The sequence below is a fragment of the Ascaphus truei genome, chromosome 1 (genome assembly GCF_040206685.1).
Source record: "Ascaphus truei isolate aAscTru1 chromosome 1, aAscTru1.hap1, whole genome shotgun sequence".
NCBI lineage: Eukaryota > Metazoa > Chordata > Amphibia > Anura > Ascaphidae > Ascaphus > Ascaphus truei.
Genome location: NC_134483.1, coordinates 173,677,608 through 173,695,663, shown reverse-complemented (window position 1 = coordinate 173,695,663; position 18,056 = coordinate 173,677,608). Strand labels below are relative to the sequence as shown.

The 18,056-nt window shown below is 41.4% G+C and overlaps 1 protein-coding gene across 15 annotated transcripts in view; it reads left to right on the top strand.

Moving 5' to 3' along the window:
- PRUNE2 (prune homolog 2 with BCH domain) overlaps window positions 1-18,056 on the top strand; it is a 266,033-nt gene that overhangs the window by 220,796 nt on the left and 27,181 nt on the right. For all 15 annotated transcript variants that reach the window (XR_012801231.1, XR_012801230.1, XR_012801229.1 and 12 more), the window contains 3 exons: window positions 6,807-6,909; window positions 8,949-9,080; window positions 11,384-11,470. Coding sequence is in view for 12 of the 15 variants with exons in the window: in XM_075598671.1 (XP_075454786.1) it covers window positions 6,807-6,909; window positions 8,949-9,080; window positions 11,384-11,470 (322 nt within the window). In the remaining 3 variants the exon portion in view is untranslated. The remainder of the gene's footprint in view (window positions 1-6,806; window positions 6,910-8,948; window positions 9,081-11,383; window positions 11,471-18,056) is intronic.

The window sequence follows — 18,056 nt, the reverse complement described above, 5'->3', positions numbered from 1 at the left end:
CCACGGATGAACAGGAGCAAGACCTTATCTTCCACCTTTCATCAAGGATGCTGGCAGGAAGTGAAACTGCAGTACTAGCCAAAGGATGGTCATTTGGGGGTAACCACACAAATTAATATACTCTCTTTTGAAATTCACCCATTTATATGGGAAAGGGGTTAAAACTCCCAATAGTTTTTTCTTTAAAGATCATAATCAAACATTTGCAAGTAAAAGGACCTTTAAGCTTAACAGTACCTTTAATCCTGTTACCATCTCCACCTTCATTGAGTTATTCTTTAGTATATTCAAAAACAAAGTACAGACCAAAATGTGTAAACCACCATATCGTCACTCTAACTTAACTAGAGCAGAGAGTGTACGTTAACGCCATACATATTGCATTATATTAGCTGCTTCACCCTAGCATTATAGGCAAGTCCATCAACAAAGGAGGAGGGATAGTTGTACTACTAGACCCTTACCATGTGATCCCACATTCAAACATAAGAGAGACATTGATGGTGATTCACATACAGTATGTCTCAACAATTGGATTTCTTAAAGTTTTGCCATATAGAACATTCCATGAGTCCTGTTATCTATGGCTTGCCAAAAATTCATAATAGTATTGTTAACCCACCCATCATTTCCGCTATCAACTTCATTACACAACCATTATCGCAATGTGTTGACTACTGTACTGTATCAGCCAGTCCCTAGTATGCAAGCTCCCAGTGTATCTTAAAGACACCCAGCATTTAATTTTCAATTACATAGCCTTAAAAAACTAAATGACAATATCATTCTGGTCACACTGGATATTACATCTTTATATACTAACATTCAACAACCTATTTATTTCATTTTATTACTTTGTATATCATTTTACACAAACCCCACTTCAGATTTGAAAAACAATTTAATTTGCAATTAAAAGGGGCAGCAATGGGCAGCAGTGTGGCACCCTCTTATGCCAACCTAGAAGAGAAACACAACGATCACAAAGATTTGTCACAGCATAACAAGTTGATTGACAATATTTTCGTGATTTGGCAAGGCTCCAGAATTGAGTTTGACACTTTCATCATACACATTAATTCCATCAAGAACATCAAATTAAATCCAGAAGTAGTTGTTACTGCAATAAATTATTTAGACATGACTGGTACATTCAATACCACACAGTTTATTCCTGACCACACTATTAAAAGCAGATACTTTCAATCCCCGACCTCTGCTCAAGGACCTGCCTTATTTACAATTCTTGAGAGCTATACGCATTTAATTATCATGAGAGACAAGTCCATGTGGTTATGATCTGTAACATATGATAAGCAGGCTTTTCAAAGAGCAAAGTCATCAAATGCAATAGGAGTTGCCAAAGAAAGAGAGAAACATTTTCCATTTGTACAACAGTATATATCTGGTTCCCAATTCATTAGAAATCTCTAAACAAACATTGTCAAACGTTGTGCCTAGGGCAGAAAAAAATGAGCTGAAAAAAGATGTGAATCCAGTCACACTAACTTTTTAAATGTCAAACATACAATGTCTAGTCTCAATGGTATTGTTCTTGCGCAAGTACCATCACACCCCACGGGCGGGGACATACAATTAAGGCTCTTACAAATTAAAGGCTTTTTAGATTTTCATGCTGGACACAATGGCACCATTAATCATGCATAACAGCCAGAACCTGTCTTGCTTCCTAGAACCCAGATGATTACCCCTTTATCTAAACATATATTTAAAGTGATTTTTCAACGTTTCCTTCTATCTGGTCCTCTTTTTAACTGGGGCTTTTCCCCATGTGCACACTATCCAACGTCCTTCTCGGTTATGACCACTGTTATGCGACTCTTGTTGTGGGCGTACTTGCCCTTGCTGCTTAACCGCATGTTCACTCGTCTCCCACTTTGTATCCTCCACAGACATTCTGGAATTTATGTTTCTTAAATTGTGTGAGTTGTTGATCTAGTCGGCTAAATCCTTGTCAATTGTTTGCATCAACATGCAGGCTTGTTTGTTCTTTTTGTGTGTTTGTCTTTTCAATGTAGTTCCATTTGTATAATGTCTGTGTTAACTTGGTCAATTTGCAGAATTAAGTACAAAGGAGTATGTATTCAATGTCTTACACCAGTGTTTCCCAGCTCCAGTCCTCAAGAACCCCCAACAGGTCAGGTTTTAAGGATATCCCTGCTTCAGCACAATCAGTGGCTGACAACTACCTATGCTGAAGCAGGGTTATCATTAAATCCTGACCTGCTTGGGGTTCTTGAGGACTGGAGCTGGGAACCACTGTTTTCCACCTTATTTTACTAAGGTCCTCGTTATTTCTGCCAATTGTCGGTAAGATCTTTATGCAGAAACCTCTTGGGATTGCTTTGATTTTTTTAATTAGTCTGAAAGTATGAGACTATTCCATTGTAGAACTGTGTCTGTTTGAGTCTGGTCAGGTTTTTTTGCATGTTGTCTACAAAGATGTCTCCAACAACGTAATGTGCTATGGATTCTTTAAGCATCTGTTTTTCTATATGAAAACAATGCTGGTCTTTTTTTATGCAGTGGATATGTGTTGTTGCCAGTGGCCCCTGATTTCGGGACCCCCAAGTATAAACCCACTACCCAGCACCTGCCCCACACATACACACATATTAAAGTAACCCACCAGAAACACAGATAATCACTATATATATATATATATATATATATATATATATATATATATATATATATATTAGGGTTGACAGGTGGCTTCTCCAAAAATACTGGACTCAATGGTGAAAGGTGCGTCAGGTCACTATGTCCAGGGAGGAAAATATCGGACACATAAATGTCCAGCCCTCTGAGGACAGGAATGTGCTGCAGCCTTTCAGTTACAAAGGCTGTCTTGCATGGGAGGGGCTGGAGTTTCCGGCCTACACCTCCTCCCTGCTACCAGCCTAAATTCCTGAACCCTGCGGGGCGGGCGGGACTTTTGTCACTTCACTTGGATAAGTATTATTTTTATCATATGTATTTGTGTCTGATTTATCTCATTGCAGTGTTGTCACAACAGTCCCCATGTCTGTCTATACTTGTCACTCACTTTTTTTACATCCTGACAAGAGGTGTCAGCTGAGCACTTAAACGTTAATCACTATTAATACATTTCACTGGTAGACATGGCGTGGCCCAGCACTATATTACATTGCCCGGAGCACCTGTTGCTCTAGAGGACTGAGGTTGCTCTACTGTATGTCATCTAGCACAGTGATGCCTACATGGGGCAGCAATCTAGCGGTCGCTATAATGTCCAGGAAAAATCATGTGATCATTGGTATTTATGTAAAAAAAAAATGTTTTTCTCATGGAAAAGTTTGCATTCATTTCACTTTACTCTGTCATGTTTGTCTGCTTAAAAAAACAGTTGCTGTTACATAAAGCAATCCAAGCCGGCGGATTTGTTTGAGAATTGTTTTATTTATTTTTTTAGATAGCATATAAGCAGGGGGTCTGTGGGACTGAACACCGTTCATTTCAGCTCTGGGATACTTACCTCCGAAGTAGGTCCCCAGGGTTCACAGTATGTCCGCTGTTCAAAGATTTTGCACCCTGCAGACCAATAGGAAGCCATGACGTCATTGGTGCGGCCTCCTATTGGCCCATGTGACGCGAGAGGATTAAAGTTTAAAGCCCTGCTTGCTCAGCTGCAGCAGCTACTGGCACCTATTTCGGAGGTAAGTATCTCCGGAAGCAGGGGGTCCCCGGAGCTGAAATGAATGAGGTTCAATTCTATATGAATTTTTTTTTAAAACTACACCGAAACATTAGCCAGCATGGATTGCTCCTTTAAGGAAAGCCAATTAAGAAACTATTGTGTATTCTCCAAGTTTCGCGTTTGGTGATCCATTACATCTGACACGAAAATCACCATTGAAGTCAATGGGACTTTCCATGTCAGATTGCAAGGATCAGCAAACACTGAGCTTTGAGAATACACCCCTAGGCCTCCCAGAGTAGTTTGAGCTGGCAAGAACATCAGTTTTCCAATGCCAGTTGGAAGACAGATATGTGAGCACATTTTACTTCCAAAGTATAAGCCCCTTTGTTTCCTGAATTAGACCCAGATCCAGTAAAGCAGGGGTGCACAAACTGGGGGGAGCAAGATTTTTTAAAGGGGCGCAGAGGACCACGGGGGTGGAGCAGGGTGGTGGCAGAAAAGGGTGGAAGGAGATGATGGTGGCAGCCCGCCAGTGCAGGGTAACAGAGGAGCTTGACGGTGGCAGAGAAGGATGTCCGGGGAGGAGCACGCCCCAGTGGTCAGACCCAGGAGTCTTCACTGACTGCCGCTGCTACAGCGCGCTCCTCCCCAGCCGTCCTTTACTGCAATGCCGTCAAATTCCTCTTTTGCCCTGTTCCGCTCTGGTGGTACGCCATCATCTCCCTCTGCAGTTCTCTGCAACCACCCTTCTTCACTTGACCTTGGAACTGACTCTGACTACCCTTTGGCTGCCGCCTGCCTCGACCCCGTAACCGGATCTCACTACCCTTTTGCTGCCGCCTGCCTCGACCTCGTAACCGGATCTCACTACCCTTTGCCTTCCGCCTACCTTGAAACTGGTCCTGGTTACCCCTGTATCCCAGGCCTCTGATGCCAGGCCAAGGTCGGTGTATTACTCCCTACCTCTGCCCTGTGGGTCCGTATCCTGTTTTGCAGTCAGCAACGAGGAGATGAGGGGGAGGGAGAGAGAGGATGAGGGGTTGTAGTGAGATGATGAGGGGGGGGTGGGGAGAATGAGGGGTTGGAGGGAAATGAGGTGGGAGGGAGAGGATCAGAGATTGGAGGGAGATGATGAGGGGTTGGAGGGAGATGATGGGGAAGGGAGACGATAAGAGGTTAGAGGGAGATGATTGGGGGAGGGATAGATGAGGAGGGAAGGGAGAGAGGACAAGTTGCAGGGGGTAGATAGAGGCTAACGGTGGAGGGTGAGAGAGGATGAGGGAGGTAGGAAAAGAGGATGTGTAGGGGAGGGAGAAAGCATGAGGATGATTACATCCGGCAGCGGGGACCCAATAAATATCACGGATGAAAAGGGGGGCTTGGCATAAAAAGTTTGCTATACTAAAGAAAGCTTAGCATTAGCATGCTTTTACTCCCATTCACATGGGAGCAACCTCTTGTGGATCTGGGCCTTAAAATACTTGTGCAGGAAAAGGCATAACAAGAGAATGAAAGGGCCATTTATGTTTTCAATCTGTTTTTTTTTTTTGGCTGACATACAGTATTGTGTAAAATTTCCATGAGAATTACATCAGTCATTGTTTATTTTACTTGGAGCCTGGACACTGTATTTCAAATAATTGTTGGCAGCCCTCTAAATTTAAGCCACATGATCCTAGACGTGTGGTCAATTCACCTCATCGCACACCCAAAGGGTAAGGTGTGAAATATTTATTTTCTGTGCAGTCCAATCGCTACACGGAACAAAGAGAACTTCTGAGAACATCCACAGGGATTCAGGAAAGTACCAGTATCAGTTTCTCTGCTCCTTTCACTAAATCTCATTCATCTTCCTAAAGCAGCAATCCATTTGCAATTTTTTTTTATTTTCATTTTTTTATTTATATTTTTTTTACGCACGCACTTTTTTTTTTTTACTAATTGGAAAAGGTTAATTCAACAGGGCCTGTGATAATTCCAGTTTTCAGTGCCGTTGATTCCTTTCCCTCCTGGATGATTCAAAATGGCCACCAAGCTGCAAGATAATAGGAACTCGTTTTGGTGTCCTATTGGTTTAACCGCGGGTGCCATTTATTAAAACACAAGAAGTGCATGGATCCCGAAAACGAAGTGTCTCAGAAAATGTGGGGTCACCGGTCATGAAAATAATGCCGTTTCTACCGCTTCTCCCCGGTTTCAACTATGTAAATTTTAAAAAAAAATCCCATTTTAGGCGGGATTGCTGCTTTAAGTTCATTAAAGGTTATTATAACTTGTAATGGAGCAGCATGATAGCCCTACTTAGATATACTCTAAATAATATAGAAATATTTAGGATGTGAATCTGTACTATGGTATTCTAATCTGTTTTCTATTGTAGCTGGTTTGTGTAAGGCAGTGTTTTTCAACAGGGGTCCTAAGAACCTTTGGGTTCCCCGGCCATCCCTAAAGGGTTCCCTGCAATTTTCAGGTAATTTCAAAATGGTACCAAATACAGAAGAATTTACAATGTATCTGACCTCAGAATGTCACAATATAATTATAGGATTCCTTAACCAAAAAAAGGTTAAAAACACTGGTGTAAAGAATGGGGAATCTCACCATGTCTGCCACAGTAGGTGAGATTGTCATTGCACTGCTTAGGGCCTTCTGGTACAAGGTAACCAGATTCACTTTGGTTTCTGTCAAGAGGTTGGAGCAGAGCTTAATGTTTAGAAATACAATGTCATGGTTTGCTATAAAGTTGAACTGTGTACAAAACACAGGGGACATTTTGGCTCTCTGCAATGTACAGTAGGTAAAAAATGCACGATAGCGACAGCACTGTATCTTTAGGCTGCATTTATAGTGACGGCGACAGCGATGCGACGTCGCGGCAAAACAAATGCTGTCGCTTAAAGTAAGCGCGAAGTGACGGAGCGACGGATTGGTCGCGATTGCTGGAAGTCATCTCTATTTGATTTTCCAGCGACCGTCGCGTTGCCGGCACTATAAGCGTAGCCTATGACTGTGTTTGTATTTAGTATTAAACCTGCGCAGCACACTTCATGTTACTCTTTATTTGTTTTGTTTTTTGTTTTAAAATGAATACTTCACAATTACAGTAACGTTTCTTTGGCAGGTTACTATGGTGAGGGTATAAATGCCATCATTGTGTTTGCTGCATGCTTTCTGCCTGACAGCAGCCGCACGGACTACAACTATGTCATGGAAAACCTTTTTCTGTGAGTACTGCTCATAAAGTAGAACACACTCTTTATTGTGATGTATTGTCTGGAGCATTTTGGCACCAGCTTTTATGAAAACATATGGCCTTAGTTCTGCTGGACAAAGAAAAACTCTCTTCACTTTCATAATAATGTTTAGCTTGCTTAGCTTTATCTATCTCTCTATCTCAGTGTCTTGTATAGCTCATACACAGAGCACACCCTGCTCCTATGCGCTTTGTGATTCATGAAACAAATTCTTCCGGCATGCTAATCTCTATTGCCCCAACCAATAGAACACGTATTTCTGGTTTTGCTTTGTTTATAACCAGAACTGATCACCAAAAGAGAGAGAATAGACCTGTGCAACATAAAACAATTATACAATAACACTTAAATCTTTCCCTGCAGCCTGCTATGTCTCTCACCCACAGAGAGGAAACAGTCCAAAAGGCAAGATTATACCACTGGCAAAAAGGATATGCATTGAATTAGGATGGCCCTGGAAGTGTGGATCCCCACCTGGAATTCCCTACAGCATATCTTTCCATTTTGTTCACCTTTTTTTTCCCTAATTCAATTCATTTCCTTTGCGCCAGTGGCACCGTATATTCTTGTCTTAATCACCAAAAGATGATGAAGTAGTCAAGGTACAGTAATGTCACAAAACAATCACGGGCAAATAAAATTGAGATTGTGATATTATTTACAGATAATTGTCTTCAAAGAGCGTTATTATGTTTTTGTTATTGTGTTTTGAAAATCCATACGTTCAGTGTAAATTTCGCTTGTCCATGTATAGTATCACACCGGGATTCATCGAGTTCTGATGCCGTGTATTGCACCTGATCCATTAATTCAAGTTGGTGGCGGTTAATAACGGATCGGGATAGCGATACCACACATTGGACTTTAGTCAATCCTGGCCTATGAGCCTCATTCAATATGCTGTGTCGCTGCTTTCCGGTGCTGGAGAGGATATCATCCATTATTTTACTGGAGCTGATCTCTTCTCCAGCACTGGGAAGAAGCATCACATATTGAATACGGGCATTTCAGTGGTTGAAAAATAATTTGATTAGAGGAGGTACTTGTACTTGAATTAGACCAATAGACTAATACATTGTGAGTCTGGCAATAGGATTTACTGTAAGAATACACTGGAGTACACCTGCTTCCTGCATGTAGGATTTAGAGGAACTGTTTAAATGCTCCATTGTAATGCATTGAAATTAACTTACAATAGAAGTAGGGTGTAAAAAATCCAGATGCACAAAGTGCCTCAAAACATATTAAGAAAGAATAAAACGCAAAATTATACAAATGAGAAGAGCTAAACCACAGCAAGGATTTATGATTAGACAAGAAGGGAACATTAACCATTATAGAAACATTAGGAGTTATATTTGTGAATGTTGTAATGCATTTTTCAACAAAAGTCCTATATAAAATTCCTCCGTTCAGAAAAGCAAATTGTCTTGCACACATACAGTAGTACTTTGTGCTTACTGGAACCTGCATCCTAACCACCTGTGGAATGTTTTTAGGATTCCAATATCAATTCCTGGTTTTTATTTTATAACTATATCCCGTACTAGAAACCTAAACACCATTCTTCTTATTGTTAATTCAGAAAATGAACCTGACACGAATGGTAATTCTATAAGCGTGCATTCTCTTCCTCCCTGTTGTATTGTTACTGCTATTGACCACATTCCAATGTATGATGCTTAAAGATATACATTTCTACATTACCTATGCCTAAGGCTCTTCAATGCCCAAATGTAATGTCACTTTGCCATTTAAAATTCAACCCCACACCTAGTTAATTACTGTATGGAATGAAAGAGAATAGCTCAGCATTGTTAACTTTTTTTTCTTCTTAAAATGTTGAATGAAATGTTCTTCAAGCAGAGCTGTTCGACCAGAATGGCTTCCTCTAACATTTCATAATAGATTATTATGCATATAAAGTGTTAATACAAAAATAATACAGGTTATCTTCCCAGTAGAGATCATACAGTAACCTTTCATTCTTCAACTCACTGTCTGGTCAGATATGTCATAAGCACGCTGGAACTTATGGTAGCAGAAGACTATATGATTGTTTACTTAAATGGAGCAACTCCAAGAAGAAACATGCCTGGCTTGGGATGGATGAAAAAATGTTACCAGATGATCGATAGGCGGTGAGAAAAGAATACCAACTTTATAATGAGACCCAGTTTATTGCAGAATCTTCATTATATGTTGCTCTCAAAGTTTGTGGGAACTAGTATGAAGAGCTATAATGTTGATCTTAAAAACCTACATGATCAATACCTTCAAATGGAGAGATCACTGCACATTTTTAATATCAATGAATATGTAACGTTTCAAACATAATTTAGCATCTTGTATCCTTAAATGTGTGTTTTTCCTGTATAATATACTGGTTAGTGGAACACGAGGTGCTGATTTTCTTTGTTCATTTTTTTTTTAACGTATATGTTTTTTTTTCTTTCAAAAAACATAGTAACATATAAAGGGGGGAAGGGAGTGGGGGGAGGGGGGTACAGAAAATAAAAGGGTTATGGGGTGGGGGGGTAGGGCAGTGGAGTAGCATCCATCACTGGCTTCATGCAAGAAGCAAACATTCTATGATACTTGTCACATCCTATGCTAGGTCTAGATCTACCTAACCTTTAGTAGTTATTACTGGTTTCCTTACTATTTTATGGTTCCTATTGGGTTCTTCCATATGTAGGTCTCCCAGGGGTCCCATATTGTCAGGAAGGAGTTGTGTCTGTCGTGTATTAGGCTTGTAAGTCTCTCCATCGTCATTATGTAGTTTATTTTGTGCAGTACCTCATTGATCGGGGGTTTTAAATCACAAAAAAAAAATGTAGTTCTATAGTAAGTACAAAGAAACACGTGTAGTAAATAATAATAATGAACACAGAAAATAAATATATGGTAGAATACCATGTCCCAGCTCAATTCCCCGTTGTCTCACAACACTGCACCTTGACCAATAACATGTACAGTCCTTGGATTCATTGTACTGTAGGATGGCCTTGCTAAGTGAATCACAGGCCCAACATACAAGGAAACCCCACCAAAAAATATACAGTCAACACAACCACCGAATAAACTGTTTCTTATATCTAACTGACTAGGGGGCACATAGAAACAGTGATGGCAACCATTTTTGCTGCACTGAAATGGCCACACTGACTCTATACATGGGCCACCAGCTTGACGGGTAGGGGCAACCTTTAATATACTGAGCCAGGCTGCCCCTAACGTTACACGGTACATGCAGCATTGTAGCCTTGTATGCAAAAATATCTTTACTTTTAGTGTCTTCAAAGTACGTACAGATGCAGCGGCCATTATTCGATCATTTACCTGGGTAAAGTCTGCGTTATACCGCGTGGTGGTCCGAGATGGTCCGCTGCAGCATAATGGCCCATCAGATTAACACAGCAGGGGGTTCCTGCTGTGTTAATCCTACCGGGGTTTACCGGTATGTAAAAGACATGCAGCAAGAGAGAGGCTGAATCAGTCACTGTAACTGTGCGCCTCTCACAGGCGATCGCAGAGGTTTTATTTAATTTTAAACATTTCAGTAATGTAGCAGGGGGTCTCGAGCTGAACCGCATTGATTTCAGGTCCGGGGACTTCCTACTTCCTGAGATACAGGCCCTGTTATGGGGTGCCGTGGGATCTAAACAAAGCAGAGGGATATCGGCACCCCATAACGAGGCCTGCATCTCGGGAAGTAGGGGGTCCCCGAGGCTGAAATCAACTTTGTTAAGCTCGTGAGACCCCTGCTCAAGCACACTATGAATAAAAATAAAATGTAAGCAGCTTCATTACCTTAGCAGCTATCCACTAAAGTAATGATTTTTTATATTAGGGGGGGAGAGGGGGTGGGGGGTGTTTGATACTAGTGTGCGTGAGCAGGGGGTCTCCTGAGCTGAACAGTTGATTTCAGCCTTGGGGAGCCCTGCTTCCTTAGATACAGGCCCCGTTATGGGGTGCCAGTATCCCTCTGCTTTGTTTTGATCCCACGGTCACGTGACCCACAGGATTTTAACATGGCAGGGATACCGGCACCCCATAACGGGGCCTGAATCTCAGAAGTAGGGGGTCCCCGGACCTGAAATCAATGCAGTTCAGCTCCAGAGACTCCCTGCTACATTACTGTAATGATTAAAATTAAATAAAACCCCTGCGATCGCCTGCGAGAGGTGCACAGTTAGAGTGATTAATTCAGCCTATCTTTTATCTTTTACTGCACACCTCTTACAGGCAGGCAGACCCCGGTAGGATTAACCCGATGGGCCATTAGTCTGCCTAGGCAAATTTGGATAGAATCTTGGGCAAATCTCGAAATCCATTTCGAGAAATGATCAGATAACGGCCGCTGCATCTGTAACATACACCAACATAACATAGTAATGTAGTGATTTAATAGCTTCAAAGTTCTTTATATTTTTCTATACAGGTTAAAGAAGAACTTAAAGTCATTCATAATTGTTCATCCATCTTGGTTCATCCGAACTATATTAGCAGTGACACGGCCTTTTATAAGGTAAGCATTAATAAGGAATGCTATCCAATACTGTTTCAATTGCACCCTAGTCATAAACCTTCACTTTGTGTGTGTTTTATAGATTTTCTTAAGTATCCTTGCTCAAATATATTTGTCTGCTACTGTATGCAGGTTACAAAGTAAACCATTTTTCTAGACATAAACATTTATGCTTACAGTAGAACAGAATGCAGTTGGGACATTTGAAAATTCTTCTTACGGTTTGCGTATGGAAGTAGGAATTTTCTGGTCATATTGGAGTTTACATAAGATCTGGAGATTTTTTAATTGTATTACAAAAACTACAAATTGTTTTGGTAAAGGGTAACTTTAATTAGGTACAACTATGGTAAAGGAAACTGTCTAATATATAAAGGCTGTTTTTTTTAATATATATATATATACAGTATGTCGGTATATTATCCAACCTTTATTTGCTCCATAATTGCTTTGAGTGAGAATTCTAAGCAAGGTGCTGGCAATATACAGAACATGTGTAACTGGTAGCTGGAAGGTGCCATAGGGAATAGCTCAGCTTTGTAGATATGGGCCATTGTGTGCATACTGTAAGAAAAATAGTAAAAGGACAAAGGTGTTATACCACATCAGATTTATAAATATACTGTAGGAGGGACATATTTTCTAGATGGTACACCCCTATCTCCCCCCTTGCCCCCCCCCCCCAAGGGAGATTTGCTGGTAATAGGAATATTACGGTGTTGTGGTGCTCACCTGTTGGCTCGCAGAAGGCTGAGTCTCCGCGATGTTGTAGGGATCTTGGGGTATAGCATCTCTCTTATGATGGTGCAGTGCCTCATCTTGCAGGGCTCCTGCCATAGACAGGGACACAGGAACTTCCATGGTGTAGATAAATGACTCTGGAGTACCAGTATCAATGCAACAGGTTTATTGCAACAGCATAACAGCAGTTCCATAATAGGCATTCTCTGAAGATATTCTAGCCATGGGGTACCATCCCTTCCCTGGGCAGGACAGAATTTGTTAATCCAGGGTCTTAAGGCCCCTAGGCTAGTCTAAGCTTTCCTCCTAGGCAATGCAGGAACACAGCACTACACACAGGGTAGAACAGAACACTTTCATTACAGCAGGCTCACTCCATACATTTTTCATGGGAGCCATCTTTTATATTAGGGGTGTGCCCTACTCCTTAGCTCCAGCAACTGGACAGGACCACCAGAGTAAGCCCACAGACCCCCTGGCACAGGACTCCAATGGTTTTCAGGTGTACCGGGGATGAGGCTGACATGCTAGGCCATGTGAGGAGGAATTAGCACTGCCTGCTGTTACCAGGACTTCTTCTCTTTATGGTGCATATTTCCTCGAGTGTTTCTATAATGGGGGTTTTAGTTGAGTTCCCATTTAGATTTATATCCTCATTAATGAGTGGGGCGAACCGGTTGCGTAATTGAATTTGGAATTGGGCATGATTGGTGGGGTTGGCCAGGTATGAGTAGTCTAATGTAGGTGTGGGATGAGTAAGATAATGTGCTTTTAGGTGAAGCTTAAATTTGGCTCTAACTAAATGATGGTCTGACCCGATAGAAGCTCCGCGCATTACACGAACATCCTGTATCGCACTCTGAAACCTTTTATGTATCAGAAAATAGTCCAACATGTTTTGATCTCTTCCATTATTCGAAGACCAAGTTAACCTGTGATTTATAGGGTGTTGGAACCAGGTGTTGCACGCCACCATTTTATTTTAGCTATAAAATGACAATAAGGTGAGACCGTTGTCGTTAATATTTCCACAGTCAAAAGGGCCGAGCGTTTTTTTCCCATCCGAGTCAGCTAGAAGCGGTCTGTGCGTAGAGATCCCCGCAAATTATTGTCAGGTGATTCCCACCTTGATAAGAGTTTAAAATCTGCTGTAATTCCTCATAAAACGTGTCTTTGTCTTCTTCATTGCTGATCTCTGTTGGGGCGTAGACACCAAAAATGATCGTTGGTATTTTACTGGCAAGCTCTAATGCGGCGATTCGGTTGGAAGCAGGTGACTAATTTCTTTAGACTAGATTTCAGCATGAAAGCTACGCCTTTGTTAAAACTATTGCCGCCGAAATTGTATAAGTGAAAGCCAGCCGAGTGGTTAGGGTTGAAGACAGTACGTTCCCCTTGTCCAGGGAGCCTGGCTTCGGAAATTGTGGTTATAACAATTTTGAGTTTGTCTAGCTCGTCGGCTAATAGATACATTTTGCCGGTTTGGCTGCCCGAACGGATATTCTATGCAGCGAGGGTGTGAACTTCTTTAGCGTTGAAATGTTTTTTTGCATGTGGCTGGTAGCCCATTTTTCGAAGGGAGCCCAGCTACTCCCAACTCATTGGTTGAGCCGTTTGGAAAATTTCATAATTGTTGTCCTGCCATTGGGTTCTTGGCAAATTTTCCTGTTCTGTCGCCAACGGGAACCAACACTCTCCATTTTTCATCCGGGCTTGTGAAACGGCATTGGCTGGGTTAAGGCCCATAGGCTAGTCTAAACTTTCCTCCTAGGCCATGCATGAACACAGCACTACACACAGGGAAGAACAGAACACCTTCAGTACAGCAGACTCACTCCATACATTTTGCATGGGAGCCATCTTTTATACCATGGGTGTGCCCCACTCCTAAGCCCCAGCAACTGGGCAGGACCAGCAGAGTAAGCCCACCCCCTTCCCCCGGGCACAGGACTCCAACGGTTTTCAGGCGCCTGCCTGCAAACTGCAAATGCAACAAAGTAACATACCGGGGATGAGGCTCACATACTAGGCCATGTGAGGAGGAATTAACCCCAGCACTGCCTGCTCTTACCAGGACTTATGGTACTAGGGCAGTGAATTTAGTATCCAGATGTTACATGGCTACATAGAGAAACTTGTCATCAGAATCTAAAGCTAAAACAAGGAAGATTTTGGACTTTACAAAAGTACTTATTCACTGCAAGTGTTCTTTCATATTTTTTGGCCTGCAAATATAGTCGTGAAATGTTAAAAAAATAAATAAAAATGCATTGGATAGGAGAAAAAAAGATTTTTGAGTATGGAAAAGAAGAAATAAAGATGTATTACTGTAAACAGGATTACATGTGCCATCAATTTATGTGTCTGTACATAAGACCTGTTTTATGATGGGGGCGTGATTGGTGACATGTTTCTCCTGTTTGAGCCTAATGATAAAAAATGATTCAGACTTAACCCCTAAAATATATAACTTTATATTTATATAATTAATTACTAAACATGTTTATGCAATTGTAAACTAGAATAAAGGGTAACTTCTAATGGACTAACATGGAAGTTCCTAATAGATGTCGTTTCTTCAGGATGTAATTTTTTAATATGCTTTCTTCAGCAAACATGCAACCTTTGTTTTGCTTCATTAAAACTAAATGACAAGTATAAAGGGATCCCTGTTGACCCCATTATGGGGAAACCCGTACTTTGCTCCGGGTCTGAATAGGGCGGATGCCACGATTTGGCGAACTAAAGGTATTTATAGACTTAGGGATCTGGAGGGCAATAATAAAATTAAAACATTTGAGCATATTAAATCTGAAAAAGAGATTCCCCAATCTGAATTCTTTAGATACCTCCAGATCAGAGCATTTTATAACAAAATCAAACCCTGGCCCCCCATTGACGAACTTCGAAAAGCTCTGTCTGGTTGAGACGGACACGAAGGGACTCGCATCGCAGATATATAAGGAAGTGATCGGTTCTAGCCCCATGGTCACAAAAAAGTTTAAATATATGCTACTGTAGTGTGAGAAACAGACCTGGGAGAGACACTCGAGGAGGAAGAGTGGACTAAGATTGTTACAGCGACTTCCAAGAGCTCGCTGTGCATCACGCTAAAGGAGAACACATATAAAGTGTTATTGAGATGGTACCACACCCGTTAGATTATCAAAATTTGTCCCAGGATACTCCCCACTGTGCCCCAAGCAATGTGGAGATCCGGCCGACCTGTTACATATGCTGTGGTCTTGCCCCCGGGTAATTCCCTTGTGGGAGCAAATTAGAGATTGGCTACAGAGGATCCTTAACCTCACAATTCCACTAGACCCGTGGTTATTCCTGCTGAACAGGCAGACCCCGGGGATAGCCAAAACAGACTTGAAACTGATTGCACATTTCACATTGGCCACGAGGTGCGAGATTGCAGCATTATGGAAATAAAATGAAATTCCAGTAATCCCCAAAATTCGGACCCGAATTTGGCACATATGCCAGATGGAGAAATTGACAAGCCTCCTAAAAGACACTGGCAAAAATTACCTAATAGTCTGGTCACCGTGGCTGGCTCAAACAGACATCCCACGGGTGGAAAGGTCCACAATTTGGCTCTAATAGTGGCAAGTGCGTTCTCCTTTGATGTAGGAGGCGGAGAGAAGGGCTTAGGTTAGAATATAGTAAAGCTAAGAGACTCGTATAGAATTTCAGACGGTCATAAGCAAGGTGACATGAGATGGTGACCTACAAGCTAGAAATTTGCAGAAGAGGTATTTCACCCCCCTCCATCCCCTCTCCCTTCCCATCCCCAACCCCCTCCCACATAGGGAGTGTTATTGTGTATTTTTATTTTACCAAAAAATAGGAATTGCACTGTGTTCAATGCCGAAAATCATTGCAAATATTGTATGTACGCATGTATTGTAATACTGTGAAAACAAATAAAATTTAAGTCACAAAAAAAAAAGTAAATGACAAGTTTCAATTGTGTTTAAAAAAAAAAAAGGCATTGAACACCGCCATTTAATGTATTAAACCTGTTAGTGCAATTCATTTACGTTGGTCCTATGTGGGAAAGCACATTTAAATACATGGCAATGAGGTCATACAATGAACAGAATCTCCAACAAGACAAAATCCATTCCTCATAGAAATATTTGGGGCTTTCCCTTGATGCCAATGAACCACACATGTATTTGTTGCCATACAATGAGCGAGACTTCCAGTGAGAAATTAAATGCTGACAATTTGTACAAAATTATCAGAAACCTGGAACTGAAAAAGTAGAAGTCAGAAACCAATGCTATGGATCCATGTAATTAAGAGGCATATCATCATTGTAGAGGTAAACTGCATTCTTTGGGGCCTATTCTAGTAGGTTTGATAACCAACTCATCAAGGATTTTGCGCAGTTCTCGCACAATTTTGCTAGGTAACTATTCAGAAAGCCTTGATGAGTTGCAAAACTCATGTGGGAACTGCATTTTCAAAAGCATTCTGGTTCCTGGCCAAACTCGCCGAGCCATACAGTAGCTGCCAAACAGCTCCAACTCGCATTTTTTCTCAAATCACGCTATTCTAGTAGCTCTGATGAGATAATCGGAGCTCTGAAATAGCAAGTTTATCACTGATCTCATCTGAGAAGGTATTTGAAAGTGGGACAGAAAATAAAAATGCAATTTATTTCCTGCATCGGATTGATGCCGGCAGTCTCCAGAGCTGATGCACATTAATACCAGCTCCGGAGACCCCCGGCTTCAATCCCATGCCATAAAAATAAATTTACAGGCAGCTTCATTACTCACTAAGGCAATGAATGGGTTAACTACCAGTGCCCAGTTTATTGTGGGTAGCAGGGGTGGGTCTAGCGCGGGTGGTATTTGGCCCATGTTGGGTGTTTAGGCCTTGCGGTGATTGTCGGAGGAGTTGACCCTTTCATTGCCTTAGCAGTTACTACCGCTAAGGTAATGAAGGGGATAACCCCTCCCACTACCCACCCGGTAGGTATAAAGACAGACCACGGGCCCAATGCCACCTTCACCCACCCCCACTACCCACAATACACATTAAAACACAATCATTGCCAGTGTGGTTACCTATGCCCTCAATGGGAGAAAAGATAACCCCAATGGCAAGGAATGGGCACCCCCTGTACCCCCAACAACCATTACATTACAGTAATGTGCACAATTACTAGTATCCAGATATGGACAATAGCTCATTGGCCCATTCAAAATAAAACATTACCCAGCCAGCATAAAGTTAATAAAACTTCTCCTAACATCTGCCAGGACAATGGCTGTCCTCATCACCGTCCTCTGAGTCCATTTTCTCCATGGGCAGCAACAGCACAATAAAAATACCAACTAATGGCCCCTAACCCCTTAATCACCTTAGCGGTTAGTAACCATTCTAGTACTTAAGGGGTTAACCCCTGCTACCCAACTGGGCAGCCTTACCACCCTCCCCAGGGCAGCTGACCCACCCTCTACCCATTGATTGGCACAGTCGTACATCATGCCCATATAATATGAGCATGATTAGCCACTATGTCAGTCAATAGGCAACCTAAAAAATAAACAATCACCAAAAAGAAACCAGTATAATCAGAAAATCAATCACCAAAAATAAACCAGAATCAAAATATCAATCACGAAAAATAAACCAGAATAAAATAATAGATTTCCAAAAATAAACCAAGAATTAAACAATACAAACACCAAAAATAAGCAAGAATTTAAAAATCAATCAATCACACAAAATAATCAAGAATTAAACAAAACAAACAACAAAAATACATATCAATGAAATAAAAACAAGCATTTGCCAAAATATGCATTGCTTGTCACTGTAT